A 17,069-nucleotide genomic window follows, 5' to 3' on the forward strand; every position below is an offset into this window, starting at 1 on the left:
ATTGGTAATGTGCCAACACAGAATCTGCACTGACATGGAGGCAAACAGCAGAAGGAAACGGCGCACACTGATGCACAGAGAACCAACTCGGCAAAAAAGATAAAAAGCACCTTTCCCCAGATTACAAACTATTTATGTAATAGCCATTCTTTGTGAGTAAAGATAACTAAATACAAAATATCTAAAGGTTTGCATAGGTCTGACAGAACAATGAAGATACAGTAAGCACTAACCGACCTCCTTTTGTGTGTTTTTTGTTGTCCTTTTTAGGCATCATTACTTGCTAGTATTGTTGGAAGGAAGGAGGAGCTCTATAATTATTCAAATGTGATGATGTAAGTACGGTGAAACCACATCATTAGGTAAGTAATTATTCAATCAGCTGCTCATGATGAATGGTGTAGGGGAACAAACAACAAACAAAACAATATTGTGAACAGCACACAGATCGTAGACTATTGGCATAATGTTCAAAAGCGATCATCAATTCACACGGGACGGAATACTTGTCCGGAGGAAGACAAGAGCCCTTGGAGCATTTCAGATAAGAGCTCACATAAAAGCTCACGAGCACTCAGACACACAGCCTGTGGAAAACACGGTCCCACATCTGCCTCTTTTCTTCTTGCCTCCCTCTTTCTCAATTTTAGTTTATTCCTGTAATGGGAGAATTAGTGCAGCTTACAGTTTTTTATTTGAATTCACGTGAGGCTGCTGGCTCTGTGTTCATCCCGAAATGTTTTTTTCATGGGTTTCTAGCAACTCCAGTTTGTTTTTGCTTGTTTGAGTAATTAATCCAACAGATTCAACAAAGACTTCAATTTCCTTAAAATACGAACATATTTGGATGGAAAGCCCAGACTCTAAGACCCTCATACTACATACATACAAACTGTTCAGTGGACTCATGGTGAATACAGGGCGACAGGCTGTTAAATATTCATCACATCCGGCCTTTCTATATAATTCATTGGTATTTTTCTCTCGGCTGCCACACCTTACGTGACTTCGTCTCTCACCGCTTGTTCTATCACACCAGCTTTGACCATATATTTGTTCTCTTTTAGTGGGATTCGTAAAGCACATTGGTATCACTAGTGGCGCTTTGTGTACACGTCTGTGTCCCCGTGTCGTCCCAGCGGATACCAGTGGTGTGTTGATAGCCGGACAAACACACATTGAGAGAGGGTCAGTCAGAGGGGGCAGAAGTGGGAGGGTGACACACAAGAATGGAGAGACTGTGTGCAAACAAATTGGACTGAGACCAGCGCTGAAGCAGAGGTACAACTCCTGATCATACGTCTTTCCTTTTCTCCGTCTGTTTGTACGCAAAGGAGCGGATGAATACACCAATCATATCTCTGGTATTTCCATCGATCAGGGGTCCCCTGTTTCAATGCCCGGGCCCCCAAAATAGCTTTAGGTTTTGGACGGGGTCCCCTTTTTAGACTCCTCTTAAAAATGTGTTCTACAAACAATACAAGGGCTTACGGCCAATGTAAAACACTGTTAGAATTTATTTCCTTACCTTTATTATGCAATGATTATTCCATTCTATTCCAAATCTCATATCACACAAGCGGGTGAAATCCTGCCAAGCAAGCTAGCTCACTAAATACCAATTAGAAAGATGGCCGTGGCTAATATGATGTTTGGATATGTTATAAATGATATAATAATGACAAGGATAATAATCATACATGCATAGTTGTACTCAAACCTGAAACCATACTTACACACAAACCATTCAATGTCTGGTATGGAATCCTTCGACATTTTCATAAGCTGGCTCTTTCCTGTCCCCAGATCTTTGACTGCTTGAGTAGAAGGGACACACACCTACACACACACACACACACACACACACACATCAAGGCCCCTATCAGAAATTCCTGAAGTATTAGAAGACACAATTTATGTTTTCATGTTACTGACGCAGTACTGCCCAAATAAAGAGACTTTGTTTGACCAGCAGGCACTGACTGGCTTGGTTGGGTTCTCCAGGTCCGGTCTGATAAGATCAAGCAGCAGCAGCCCTGATTAAGCCGGTCGCCGGGGTCTTTCTCCTCCTTGTGAAACATGGATAGGTCTTTGAAGAAAACACACTAGCACAAAATGCATATTTCCTTATTGTTTTATTGTTTTTGTTATATTGTGTCATGCATGCACATACAGGCCTTTAGACAGCGAGTATTTCAGCTGTGTGCCAAGTTGTTTCTGCTGCAAAAAGACCAATGTTGGAAGTGTATTTCTGGTGGAAAGTACCAAACAGGATATGGTACACTTTCTGCTGCGCTAACTCATAAAAAATGCATAGTCCATCAAGTAACAATTAACAAGAGACAGAGCTAGACTGAACATTATGTGTGTGTTGCGGATTGGGGCATTTCATGGTTGCATTTTGATATTTTTTGGCTTTTTTATTAAATTTTAACTAGTTGCATATTGACATTGCATACTTTTGGAATGATCCCACTGGGCAGTTTTACAATATTTGCTAATTATATTACCATTATATCAATTTTGATACATTCTAAAAAATAGATCATCCTAAGTTAACGATGAACCAAGAAAAAGAACTTGCATGCACGTGAACTGCCCTTCTGCCTTCACCTGATGAGAGTTATCTTCATAAACACACAGTATGTTTCACTAATGCAACTTATTCTACAGCATATTTGAATGTGCACTAAAACCTCTCTGCAGCAGGTAACCTGAAAAGATTCCTTTAAAATGTAAACGTAGGACTTACAGATCTTTATTTTTCAGACTCCACATGCATAAATAAAAAAAAACATTCCAACCAGACAGCATATGTTTTACCCTCCAAGGTATTACAAGCCTTCTGCAAGAGTGGCTCCTTGTATGATCGAACTCTGCGGGGAATCACTAATTTGATGTTTTGTTTATAGAGCAGGGAGTTCTGTGTCCTTGTCATACCGGCTTTCTTCAGGCCCCGGAGTTTGCCACTGCACCCAAAACTGTAGAGGACCGTGTGTACAGAGTTTCCCCTTCAGAGGAGCATAGTGTCAGAGCGGCATAACATTTCTGATGTTTGCCAGAACACGGAGAGGCAGAAGGGGAAAAATGAAGGAGAACAGTCATCTCACTGCTGCAAAAGCTCACAGGCTGCGGATGAAAAGTCCAAACATGACCTCCTGACGTCTATTCCCAACCGCTTGTGCTTGACCTCGACGGAAAGCGTCACAGGGTCAAGCTGAGACGTGACGGAGAATTCCACGAGCTTTAATGGGACTGCTGCAGTGGTTACAGAAACCCACTCTACTTTCACTAAGCTACGAAATGACCACCAACGGGAGATGTCACTGACGCCACGGCACGCTTACTGACCTCCGTCTGTTCTTCTCTGATGTGATCGCAGACCGTCTTTGAGGAGCCCGGTGGGAAAAAGGGGCTGAGAGTGGTTGAGTTAGATTGAGAACAAAACCAGCAGAGAAAAAGTGAACCTATAGCAGATGGAGGAGGTGTTTACTGTGCTGAAGAAAACAGACAGGTGAGAAGGCCTAACGAGAAAGACTGATTGTGGTTACTGTGTGTGTGTGTGTGTGTGTGTGTGTGTGTGTGTGTGTGTGTGTGTGTGTGTCAGCAGGGCAGGAAGGCATACGTTGATGACGACGGTGCAGCACATTGTCTACATCCGAATGTCCAAGTGTGGTTGTGTAAGCAAACCACATCCAACACACACTCACGTCCAGTCGTCTTCAAGCACCTCACAATGACAAATGACATTGTTGCAACACTTCCTTTGTGCAGCTGGAGAAACGCGTCTGGAAAACATCTCTGAAGGCAAAGATCGATGGATGTTTGTATCAACGGTGTGTTCGGGCTGATGGCCTAAACACTGCTAGAGGCCTCTTCTTTATTCGTACGGGTTCCCAAACCGTAGACAAAAGTTCCAACTCATTTGGGGTTTCGTGGCTTTCGTTTGCCTCTCTGAACCTTTTCTGACATGCCAACCTGTTTTTTTACAGAGCTGGAATGAGAGTAAACAGTTTGAACTGGTGAATATCCGCTTTGTGTACTGATGGGATAACTCAAACTTTTGCCCTCCACTGACCCATGTTGTTTAACGCTGCTGTGTTTAAAACACTATTCCTCTGCTTCACCGCGACAAAATGAATGTACCTTCTGTATTGCACAGATGTTTTGACAGATTAATTCGACAGCAATTCGGATCTATCGCAGTTTGTCATGACGTGTCATGATGTATTAATACGACACAATTTCTCAAATGTGTTTATAGACGATTTACAGTCGGTACCAAATACAACGACTTCTGTCAGACAAGGAAGAACAAAACTGTATGCAAAGTAAGGCTTCCCCTTCTAGCACAAGAAGTCAATTTGGTGTCTTTACAGACTAGATCAACATGTTAAAATTAGTGATGGTCTTAAATTGCCAAATTTTCTAGTTTTAGAAAATGCTCAAAATTCTAGCTGCAGCATTCTTTACCATTTGAGGACTTTTATTTGATTTAGTTGTATTAATAATAGTACGTGAAGAGATGACAGACTTATGCGACTGCAGTGCATCATTTTAAATCCTCACATCAAATGTAGGGCAAACAGGTGGAGGCTTCTATTTTATCCTTGGCCATTCTGCCACAGGGGGAAGAGGATGAAGGGATTTAGCATTCTAATCCAGGAAAAAGATACATATATCATGCGTAACAAGATGATTACTACTACAGCCAAATTCTCTTCTTTGTAGGATTGTGGATCTAACCTTAGTTTGGGTTTTTTTTTAGAGTACATTTTTGGAGGAAAATCAGTAGCTTCCTGAATTGATACAGATATACATTTTAAATATTACCTGAACCTGGTTGCTAAGTGGTATATTCTGTGTAAGTCTCAGTGGTGATCCTCCAGAATGTATTAAATGATTATTATAGTCAATGCACATCGTGGGCTGCTTTCTATCCTGGAAATCGACATGTAAACATGACAACCGTCCTCTGCGAACCGAGTCACATCGGCCTGCAGAATGAACAAAAACAAGCGGAAGAGCTGACACGTGCCTCAGGCATCACACACACACACACACACACACACACACACACACACACACACACACACACACACACACACACACACACACACTCAGGGCTATAGTGACCAGTGGGAGGGAAAGACGAAAGACAGACTGTGAGAAGGAGTCTAAGCAGAGGCCTGGGTGTGTGAAAAAGTCAGGGGTCTGCAAAACAACAGCAGACCAAATATAACGGGCAAGTTCTGAACCACACAACTCAAAAGAGAGAATCCAATCATTAAGTTTATTGAACTTTATTGTTTTTAGCAGCCGATCCTTGCTGACCGCTGTTCTGCTGCCGGCGGCGCACATCCCGTCCCGTTGGGAATCACGGAATGAGGCGCAGACACGGGGACTACTTATCTCGTCTCCCCGGCCGGCCCGCGCAACGTTTCCGCCCGACTGACCGCGATGGCCTTGGAGGCGGACGGCGACAGAGGTTCATCAAGAAGTGCCCACGAAAAACGACCCCGGGCGGCTCTGGAGCGCAACGGCCACGCGGAGACATGTGTCACCCCGCCGCACCGGGACGCGGGGGCCCACTCGCCGTGGCACACACTCGCCGCAACTTGGACGCGTCGAGGAGCGTCGCCTGCGCTCTGCGCTGCCTCCGTCTCTGTTATCCTCGCTCTGCTGCTCGCATTGGTCGACTGGGATGCGGGCAGCGACGGAAATAGCAGCGGCTCCGGCTCTCGTCTTCATTCGAACGCGGGCTGCGCTGCGGAGCTGCTGGTGACTGCGTGCTACTGCGTGCACCCCGTTTGCGCACTCGCATGTGCCTTCTTCTGGGGCGGGCTGTACCTCCTTCGCTGCGGGGTGCTCATCCGCACCGCGGTTTTCCTGTTAGCCGTGTGCCTCCTGGGCGAAGCCGCGGCGCAGTTCCTCCTGCGCGGCGCCGAGGAGGAGCAGCTGCTGTCCCACCCCGCGACCCTGGTAGTCCTCGGCTGCCTGGGCAGCGGGGCTTTGCTGGTTGTCCGGCTGCGTCAGGGAGTGTCCATCGTCGTCTTCGTCAGCGTCATCAGGGCAGCGTCGGTCGTCTCTCTGGGCAGCTTGCGGGCCAGCTGGAGACCCTACCTGGCCTACCTGCTGGGACTGCTGGGGGTTTTGCTTGCGAGGTATGCTGACCGGCTGCGGCCGGCCCCAGGGACCAGCGGGACGGGGTGCTGTGGCTCTGTGACCGGGGCGAAGGAGGAGGACATCCCTGTCTTCAAAAGGAGACGGAGGTCCAGCTCCATATCGGCCTCGGAGATGATGGCTCACAGTCAGAGCAACAGCAAGTCCCACCGCAGGACTTCGCTGCCTTGCATTCCGCGGGACCAGGTAAGACGCGTCCCGCTCCGGACGTCTGAGGCAAAGCATGACGGGTTCCTTTCCCCCCCCCCTTCTTATTGTCCTTCTCGGCCACTGTAAACCCGCAACGTTTTCGGCTCTCTTTCGGGGACGGCGATGTGTGACACCTTTACGCGCGTTTCCTTCGCGACAAACGGCCCAACCGGGGTAACACATATTGTTATAATAACACACTTTATCATGCTACTAAACATGTGTGTGCTTCATACACACGCTCACAGACCCGTTCTAGTATTTCTGGTGGTCGCACAGCGGTTCTCCTCTAACACTGCTGTTAATTCGGTCGTCGTTGTGCTGTTGAGAATCAAATGCATGGAACATACATGCACACAGCTGGCCAAGTCACCGTGCGCCCGCGAGAGCAAATGAATGCGTGTGCGTGCGTGCGTGTGCGTGTTTCCGCGCGAGCACATAGGTATGAGGTCACATGTGCATATTTTGTTCGGTTTCATTCTGGGTGCTGGCCGCGATGGGACATTGCCAATTGATTCAAGTTCGTCCCCATAAGAACATGAACAGTACACTGCTACCCTGATGTATTCATTAATGTGAAACCTAAGAATCCCGGTTGTTGGTTCTGGAGGTAACAGCAGAGAACGCAGTGATGAGTTCACATGTTTACTTTGGGACCCATTACAAAAATTCAGCTTGATGTGACCAAAAAGCCATGAATGAGCCGGATGTGCTCTGCCCCGAATACTTGTTCAATGTCCTTACTTGCAGCTTGAAGCACACTCTGCTCACATCCCAAAATAGCACTTATTTCACCTTCGGGAACATATGTGTGTTGGTTTATCTTTCGCTAAGATGTTTTTGTAATGTTCCTGTAAGTGAATCAGCATGCATCTAGCCTGTGTGATTGTGATTCACTCCTGATTGTGTTGATTGACTAAAATGTTGAGCCTAATCTGTGCCCCTACCAACCTTGGATTCAGGATACCACTTGACAGAAAGTTGAATGTTCAGATTTTCGGCATGTCCTACAGGGTTGAACGTGCATCAGAACAGCAGGATATGTTACCAGAAATCTGTCATGATAATCAATTTGATGACACAAATGCATGGAGGGAAACTTAAAGCAGTAAATGTATTACTTAAACAAAAAAGTAGGCATCCAACATTAATTAGCATTTGGGCCTGACTTGTGAGAGCAGCATCTATAAGCATCTCACATTTGGATTGAACGGAAAACATATCAAATCCTTTTTCGGATATAATCTTATTCATGGCCGGGAGTTGACCTTTGTTCCTTCTAGCGATGTTTGCGCCAATCATCCTTTCACACCCATGGATTCCTCCTGCACCGAAGGTTACTGTCCTGCTATCTTCGCCCCAGAATGTGCACTTGCCCTCTGGTGACAAACATGAGCTAAACACCAATACTTCCATTGGGAATGAACAAGGAGCTCACAACTAGAGATGGTAATCCATACACATGCATGTGCATGTGATACATTTGTCATACTCACCCATGGAGCTGTAGACTGACGACAGTGGTCTTTTCCCTGTTACCCTCATCTCATTTGATGATTTTGAGACTAAAGAAGGAAATGAAGTGTGGCTGAGTGTCAATGTATTTTCACGGTGCCGTCTGGCAACGGTCATAGATTTGGATTTTTATGAAAAATAACAAAATTAGAATTGTGCTTTTTATGATAGCGTGTCCTAGTCTGTATGTTTGGTCTTTTTAGGTGATCCTGTGGCTGCTCACATGCATTCGCCTTTCATTATTCACTGTTGGGACCACAAGCACACATGTGGTCCCATCTCACAGATTTCTCTCCCTCATTCGACTAGCGATGATCCCACATTAGCTGTCCGACTTTGGATGCCTGGTTGTTCATTGCTAATTGGTATCCAGGGAACTCTGACTTAGTGGACAATCTGCACTGTTACAACAGCTCCATTACCTGCTCGGTCCTATCAGGTCTGCAACAAGACTGATGACAAATTGAACTTTAAAACTTAAAATACCTCAATGTCGACCAGATGCTGAGTGCGTGTGCTCCCGTAGCCTCACTGTGTAATCTGTTGGACCAGTGAGAGGAACATGGAGATTGATGTGGTGCACAAAGAGAGGGGAACGCGCACACGGGATAGCACCCTTTTCAAAGATGACCAAAATTGTGGCATTTTCCAAACAATTAATTCATTTTTTACAGTTTATATAATATAGAATTACCTAAAAAGATCTGCCAATATTCCAGAAAGGTGTAAGATTCTAATTTCTGGCACATTGACAGATCTTGGGCTTTTTAGCTTTGTTATGGTATTTTACCTTGCTAGATGTTAAACTTTCTTCACCATTCAGTTGCCAACATTTGTCATTCTGCTGCTGTTTGTTAATGGAAAATCCCCCTGAAACCTTTTGTCAGTTCTCAAAACACGACTGGGTGTTCATACAGTGTGTGAATGACCACTTCAGTCTAATGAAAAGGCCCCATTGTCCTGAAAAGTTTGCATGTTTAAGAATACGCCATATTGCACTTCTTGCCTTTACTATTATTACAACATTTTCGGAAAATCTATATTTGTTCATGTCAAACATTTCCTCACTATGGAGTAAGCTTTGGAGGGTTTATTACTATTGATTAGTGAACAAAGGATTTTCAACACAACCCCAGTTTGCACAACAAACCACCCTATGAGGGCGAAACCCAGAGTGTAAGAAATCAAGAAATACAGTCATAATGATTTATCATTTAAGGAGCATATATCACATGTTGCGATTCCTCCTCCTACGACGGCACACGTTGTCAGACTGAAATGATTGTACCGTTGTTACAAGACAGACATTTAACAAAGCAGATCACTTACTCGCTCTCTTTCTCCTTAAACCTGTCATTTCCTTCTTTCCCAAAGTCTCTTTGCCACACAAACACACCCAGTTTGTAGGTACAGTTTATCTGTGCTGTAGATTATGACGCTCTCCAGAGTGCAGTTGTACCTGAGAGAAGCGGGCTCTTTTTTTTGTGCAGTATTTATGAAGCGGGCTGGCGCAGCGTGCCGAGCCAGAGGCAGGAGAGGCACTCTGCCCGACCGGTAGCTGGAATACAGCGTCGCCTATGTTGCTGTACTTCTGTTTTTCAGTTGAGAGGGATTTCTTTGTTTTGGTGTTGTACTGTACTTAAACAGTGTTATATAAACGTAACAAGATGTTTCGATAACATCAATACCAGACAGAGTTGAGTCTTAATTTGACCTGTTTTACTCCACTGTGATCTTTCGGGGCAAACTCCAGACAGAGGCCCTGCTTTTCGAGCTTTAGGGCCTCGGGGTCTCGGTGGAATGGGGATTTTGTGAGGGGGGGGGGGGGGGGGGAAGCCTCTGATAGTGTTTTTTGGGTCACTTACAATTAAAAGGCGCTCTATGTGTACAAGACAAAAATAACCATAAATAGAATGTCTAAAAAAAAAGCTATTTTACAGTCACAGCAAAATAAAACAGAAATGTTAACTTTTAGTCACTTGTTTCATCCAAAGCCATAAAAGGTGTGTTAAGAAAGTTTCACTACAAATGGAAACATGTCAAAGTATAATGCCGTAGCAGAGTGAAACAGATGAATACATTTCAATTTGGAGGTCAGACCTTGAATAAGGCCACGTTGCATAACATGTTCATTATCTCCTCATCATATACAGTGTGTGAATGAGAGAGGATGGGGGGGGGGGGGGGGGGGGGCGATGTCTATTTGAGGGAAGGCCCACATTCTCGCATTGACGCAAGTACTTTTCCAGGGAGACACGCAACCTGTTCTCGTTGCCGGAGCTTTCTGACTTTGTGTAACATTGAGGCTCATTATACCTTCGATGAGATGATGGGGAGTATCTTTTCACAAGATTGGTCACAAGTTGGTCGTACAAAACCACACAAGACATTCCCCATCCTCCACATCCAGTATGGAGCACACAACATCAGAGATGGCCCCTGTCAATCCAACATACCGACTTACAGACCAAACCCCCGGTGTTCATTTCTCAGTAAAAAAAGATGGTTGATCGCTAACGGCCCAAAAGTGCCACAAATACCAACTGCTCTTAGAGGCTCTTGATTGTTTGTTGCTGCAGTAAGGCAATGAAAGAGTGGCGTTAAGCAGAGAAAAGGTGGGAGAGAAGTCGAGTCGGATGTGCATAATTTCATGCCTAAGGAGAAAACATGGTTTGAATTCAGAAGCCCGGTCTGTGTTGCCAGATCTGTGTGGCCTTCTTCAATGGATCGTTCCATTCAAAAGAAACGCAGGAAGGTAGACAGACACAGTGAAACAACGAGAGAAAGGCCGCTTCATAAAATAAGGGATTGAAGGAACAGAACGCACTGGAATGAGCACGGGCGGCATCCAGCTCCAAGCAGCAGTCAGATAGACAAGTGAGGGTGTGTGTGAGAGAGGAGGAGGAGGATGGGGGGTGGGGGAGGGGGGGTCGGTGGACAAACTAGCTTGAGGGGACCTAACGAGCTTATGCGTGAGAGAGGAGCAGGGGGAGGGGGGGAGGCGAGGAGGGGAAAGGGAGAGCGTTGAAAGATTTGCACGGGAGGGTTGGGGAAGGAGGGGGGACTGAGAGGGCTTCCGCTGCCAAGCGCAGCAGAAGTGTTGTTGGTAAAAGGACAACTGTCTCGTCCCCGCCACCGACCTCCCTTCTTCCTTTCGCTTCCACACACGCCGTCGCCGCGAGCTGTGACGCGGACTCGCGGACGACACCGATGAGGCAAGTTCGCATTGATGAATGTGTTTTTATTTTTTTTTATATTTGTGTGTTTTTGTCTCCACGTGACCGAACACGGCTCCCATGCAATAAGCCCCCCCGCCCCCCCCCCGTCCCCGTCCCCGTCCCCAGTGACAGGAGAGGCCCAGTGTGTGTGCGTGAGTGAATGAGAGAGTGGCCTGAAACGCTGCAGCAAATAATTTTAACCCGGCCCGGCCACTACTGTACACACTCGCTCGCACACACACACACACGTACAGTGGCTTCCCTCCTGGCTGTTAGGTTTGGTGGCCCTTGGACAAGGATGGCCTTGTTACTTGATTCAATGGCGTGTTTAAGCTCCAAAATATGCTTGGTCAGAGGTGAAAAGGGGGAGGTGTGTGTGTGTGTGGGGGGGGGGGGGTTCTGTCCATACGTCCGTGTGCACGTCTGCCTGGTTCTCGTCACAGTAAACGCGTCGGCTCTGACGGTTCTCTGTGAGGACTTTACTCGTAATGACATTTGAAGTTTTTAGTTTTTGAGTAAATCCGTTTCACTGGGAAATTTTCAATTTGTACCCATTTGTTATTCTGTGGACAGTCGGGGAACAGCACGGCCAGTTTGTTTACCCTAGAATCGGCGTGTATTTGTTTCATGCAGGAATGGCTGGCATTTACTGCTGTGTGTGCTTTGACAGCTGTGCCTTTGCTTCGCAGACTTAAGGCGGACCTGCAAGAAAAGATGCATACATGCGATTTGATGATGATGACAAGTAATGATGCAGCTACCTGGGAGGATGCGTAACAGAACCACAGTGTTCCTGACTGAGCTGCCTGTCTTAAAGAATCCTACCGGTTTGAGTTCATTGTTTAAGAGTCATCCAATTCCATGAAAAGCAACACAGAATTTATCCTGTAAACAAGCAGCTTCAGGCCATAAACCTTTGTGCCATTGTCTCACAAAAAGTGTTAAAAGTTAAGTCAAGAGTCGCACTAGATGGCTTGTTTTGATGCACATTGATATTATAATCTAATCTCATTTCCTCTTGTAAGCAGGATACATTCATTGTATATGTTCTGGTATTTCCATTGGATTTGAACATAATAAAAAGATAAAATAACGGCAGCGTAAAAGCAATTCTAGCTGATCTTGCAGAGGAGGACATTACTTATTCAGTAATATCGCACAGTGACACAATTTCGGAGGCCATGTGTAAGAAACCTCATTTAAATGTAAAACCAATTAAAAACTCTGCCTTTGGCCTTAAATATCTTGCGTTGTATGACGATAGTTTCTCCAAACCTCTGTTTTCTTTACATATAAGTGAGATTATTTATATTTAAACTTAAGCACTCCCATCTAATTGCGAAACAATATTATTTAGGTCACAGTTTCATTAAACCGTATTCCAAAAGCGAGACACGGCCGAAAACAACTTCTGAAACCCCGCTGGACTCGCCAGAGCAGACGCCACGTGTGTAAATTAAATGATCCAGAGTCATCATAAAAGAAGTCAATGTTTGTGGACTCCCGTTTTGAATCCTCGAGACTGGCGTTTTTGTTGTGGCCATCTCGGATTGCGCTCTCGCCATCTTGGCTCCTGGCAACAAGGAAACGGAAGTGACCATGTTTGGACAAAGCAGAGGCGACGTAAGCGCCTTTTCCCCTTACTTAGATTTACATTGTAAAGCCTCTTTGGCTACCCAGAAAAGCGCTATAAAGAACAAAAGTATTATTTTTATTTGATAGCGGTCGTGAAACTGGCAAACCAAACGTAGCCTCGCCCCAAAGACTACCCTGCTTTACGGAATATTGTACACTAAATGGGGCCATCATTCATTTCTGTATCGAAGAGGAACTGAAACTAGCGATTTAGATCATAAACTTGCGTTTACAATGTTTACTGAGCTCACTTTAACTTTAAATTATTAACCCTGGAGTTCTGCAGGTCTACTGAAAATGATTGTTCCCAAAACATCTTTGCCAAAGGCTCTCATGCGATCGATGACGGGACTGTGTGTTTAACGCCACATTTAAGAGATTATGCCATCATTTCTTTCCACCAAGCACTCAATAATATGAGTTAACCTGTTTTCTCTTGTTTTAATCAATACTATAGAATATGTGTAAATCTAAAATGTATCATTGTGTATTTTTTACTGCACACACACACACACACACACACACCAAGCCTGGCCTTCGCTCCCAGATGTGCTGTGTCCTCGTGAAGCAGGACCTCTATTCAGATCGAGTGGAAATGTCATTGTGGATTATTTCACTAACCCAGTCAAGCGGTGTATGGTGTTGCAAATCGAACACACACACACACACACACATAGATTAAAACAATCAGGCACATACACACACATTCAGTCCATGCTGCCAGGCTCGTATGTATGTGCTTTTGTCTCAAATGTTACCATACAACCAGCTGCTAGCTTTCTTCTGTTCTTCTCCTCCATGCCAAGCTCCCATGGAAAAAACAATTATTCCCTCTCCCTCGCACGCACATGCAATAAAGAGAAGACCCTCAAATAAAAAACGGTTTCTTTGGAGTATACAAATCAATGCTGCTTTCATCTCAGCCTTTCAGTTTGGTGTTTACTATATCCATGCATCGTTGAGCACTGCTGAAATACAGGTGTGTGTGTGAGTGTGTGTGTGTGAGTGTGAGTGTGCACGTGCTTCCTAGTGGTTTATGCTCGGTCAACAGTCTGGCAGTGTGTTTGCCTTGGACGCCTCCAGCATGTAGATTACCCAATCAGATAATCAAGGGTATAATTGCATCACATGCATCTGGGAGTGTTTTTCCCTTCCATTATCCCTCATAATGCATGCACATACGTCACACACACACTCGCTGCAGACACAAATTGATGACGTACATCCAGCTTGCAATTGCGGGAGGTTGTCCGTGTTTGGACAAGTCTACCCATAGTCATCTGGACATATGAATACGCTCTACTGTGTTTGAAAGGGGAGTATCCCTATGAGAGACTCCAGCATACCTGCTCCTTTGAAACGGGGCCCAACAGGTTAGAATGATGGCTAAGGGGACGAATAAGATGAGATAATGCAATGTTACATTTCTCTGATGTTTAAAATAACTCGCCTGGGACATTTTGATATGAAATTGCCTTATTTTCTGACAGGTGATGTAATGGACTCAATTAGTTACATCGAACAAATGAACAAGATTCTAGATTTCAATATTTGTTCCGCCAATCACACGCTGTCACATGCATCATTAGTTACCAACAAAATGGCCCTTTGTGACGCAATGTGATTAACCTAGTATGTCTATTTCATAGCTTATCATCAAAACACTGGGTAGGAATCTTATCCCTAAATCTGTTGTCAGATCTTTATATACTGGAAGTAACACTAGGCCGTGTTCTGAGCTTTTTTTTTAGAACACGTCAACCGAAATTCCGATTAAAGCTAAGCAGCCATTAGATAAACGTACACCAGAAGTCCCTACTATACTATACTAATACTATTATTTATTTGTAAAATGTTTTTAATTTGGTTTCAAATCCATCATTTATTGATTCAATCTTTGCCGCCTCCTCTTTGGTAGACAATACACAAACCTCCCACCACTTCACCTCAAAGGTTCCTTACTTTATGTTCAAGTATGAACTGTCTTTGAAGTAATGAGTATTGAAATATAGTTGATATAATTGAATATAGTTTTGAGGAAAATAACGTATGTGCATTAATTGATAGTTTGGAGCTGCAGTGCATAGTCTTTGTGATTAAATATAAAGACATGAACATGAACTGCAGGATTTATTTGGGTGATATTATGCCTCGGCCCAGGGGCATTCGTAGTAAGAAAAGATCCCTTTTTCATTTTCTCTCTCTCACACAGACACACACACACACATGTTTTTTTTTCCTCTCTGTCCAACTTTTACAGGACAAATGCCAATGGCGGTATTGTTGTGTCCTCAGCTGCCATCACTCACTGTGTTATGTAAGACACTGTTGATATGCGTGTGTGTGTTGTTGGCAGGCTTCAGTCCTGATATGTCTTCTCTGAATTCACAATCATCCCAGTGTACCCAAACTAAGGTCCGGCTTCTTTCAGCACTACAGATGTGGAATTTGTTGGAATATGGCCATGCTTAGTTGTAACAGTTGGACACTGTGTTAAAAGGGGCAGCTAGTTAACTATAGCTATAACTATAGGTATTTCACATACATTTTCTTTTTTTTGAACATGGACACAATTTTTCTTTTTTAAACACACTTCCACAAAAGACATAGAAGTTTTAATTTTTTTAATGATTTTTTAATTTTTTTTAACTTAAATTGAATGCACAAAGTTTTGTCATGTTGTTTTATCTTTCAGTTCTTACTTAATCAATCCACCCTTAGACTGCTTAGCGAGTGGTCATTAATTAGGTTTATCAAATACATATGTGCAGGGGACAGAGTATTTCTTATCAAACAGGCCAGAAATATTTGGCCATAATCAGCTTTAATTTTTAATATTTCTACTTTGTTTATATGTAATTGTTCATCATCCATAATAACATGGTTGCTATCATTGATCAATGGACAAACTCTTTGTGAAACATAAACGCATACGGTTGAATAACAGTGAATAAATGCTATAGAATTTTCTTTTTTAATCTATTGACAAATTTTCACAGTATAATGTTTGCTAGTTTGCTACCTACGCTAGTGAAATCAATTATTAGCTACTTACGTTATCAATTCCAGACGCAGCCATCGTGTTTTCCAGAGCCGACGACGGAGGTCAATAACGAGTGAGCCGTCTCTCATCATCCTCATCTCTGATCAGAGGATCACATGCACAGTATTGATTAGGCAAGTCGTCTGGATCGGGTGGCGATAACACGTGTGTTAGTTGTTCCTTTTTAGCGAATTAGCTAACAAATTGCACAACGTGAAATCGCATCGGTGCATCGTCCCCATCGGGCCGGACAGACCGCCATGGAGGCTCTGAAATGAGGTAATTTACTATGGAATGAGTGTTAAAATCTGTGATTAGCGGGAGATGCTTGCAGAATGGAGGCCCATTATTCCTGGACTACAGCTTGTGCACATTTATGCAGAAGCAATGCACTAAAACGCACAGGTGATAAGCACTTTGACTATAATATGCTTTAATTCTGTTAGCCATGAATACACCATCTTCAGAGCTCAACAGCCTCATTAGCGGCGGCCATGGTGATTTCATTAATATTCCACGGAAAACGTTGACAATGTTACTGTCATAGACCATATCTTTCATTTCTCCAGTGCATTGCGCTAAATGGTTCTACCTTTCTACGATGTCTCGAACATCCTCCAGTGTATGTTTGACTAGGTTTGGAGCAGAGAGCCTATTTCAGGCCAAGTTTCAATGTTCCGAAATAATTGGACCCCTTCTATATACAGTTTTCTCTGCACACTGGGATGAAGCGTAATGAAGTTAGAGCTTGGTTCTCATCTGAAGAGCAGAATAATGTGTGGAGCTGTGATGTGGGTACAGGATGGCACACACACTGCACATACAAAAACTATCTCCTTCTCACTATGCCTCAATCAAGCACACGCGTAGAGCTCGCCATGCACACACACACAGACACACACACACACACACACACATCTAATGTATATGTGACTCTGACTCGTTTGGTTCCTGCAGGCTTGATGCAGCTTGTGCTAATGTCAATGCGTTTTTGGTCAGAATATGACTTATTCTTTTGCATATAACTGTCCATAGAATAGCTATTAAATGACATGTTCATTAGCACAACATGTAACTAAAACAAATCTAAGTACATCAGAAACAGTGTTGTTGAACAACTATTGTACCTATAATGAGTTATCTCCCATAACAAGTATTTGCTAAGGGAAACGTGAAAAAGCAAAACGTCCAGAAGCCCAGACACAAACTAGGATGTAAGTCGTGATACATGCAGCTCCAAATGGAAGACCAGTGTCTGGACGCTCACGTTTGTTTTCTCATGGGAC

General features: G+C 44.0%; 1 protein-coding gene across 2 annotated transcripts in view; it reads left to right on the top strand.

The window, feature by feature from the left end:
- Positions 1-4,253: 4,253 nt before the first annotated feature.
- Positions 4,254-17,069, top strand: part of LOC120821767 (cGMP-inhibited 3',5'-cyclic phosphodiesterase 3A) — a 34,560-nt gene continuing 21,744 nt past the window's right edge. For both annotated transcript variants that reach the window (XM_040180765.2, XM_040180774.2), the window contains exon 1: positions 4,254-6,369. In XM_040180765.2, coding sequence (XP_040036699.2) covers positions 5,461-6,369 — 909 coding nt within the window. In that variant the 5' untranslated portion in view covers positions 4,254-5,460. The remainder of the gene's footprint in view (positions 6,370-17,069) is intronic.

The sequence above is a fragment of the Gasterosteus aculeatus genome, chromosome 1 (genome assembly GCF_964276395.1).
Source record: "Gasterosteus aculeatus chromosome 1, fGasAcu3.hap1.1, whole genome shotgun sequence".
Classification (NCBI taxonomy): Eukaryota; Metazoa; Chordata; class Actinopteri; order Perciformes; family Gasterosteidae; genus Gasterosteus; species Gasterosteus aculeatus.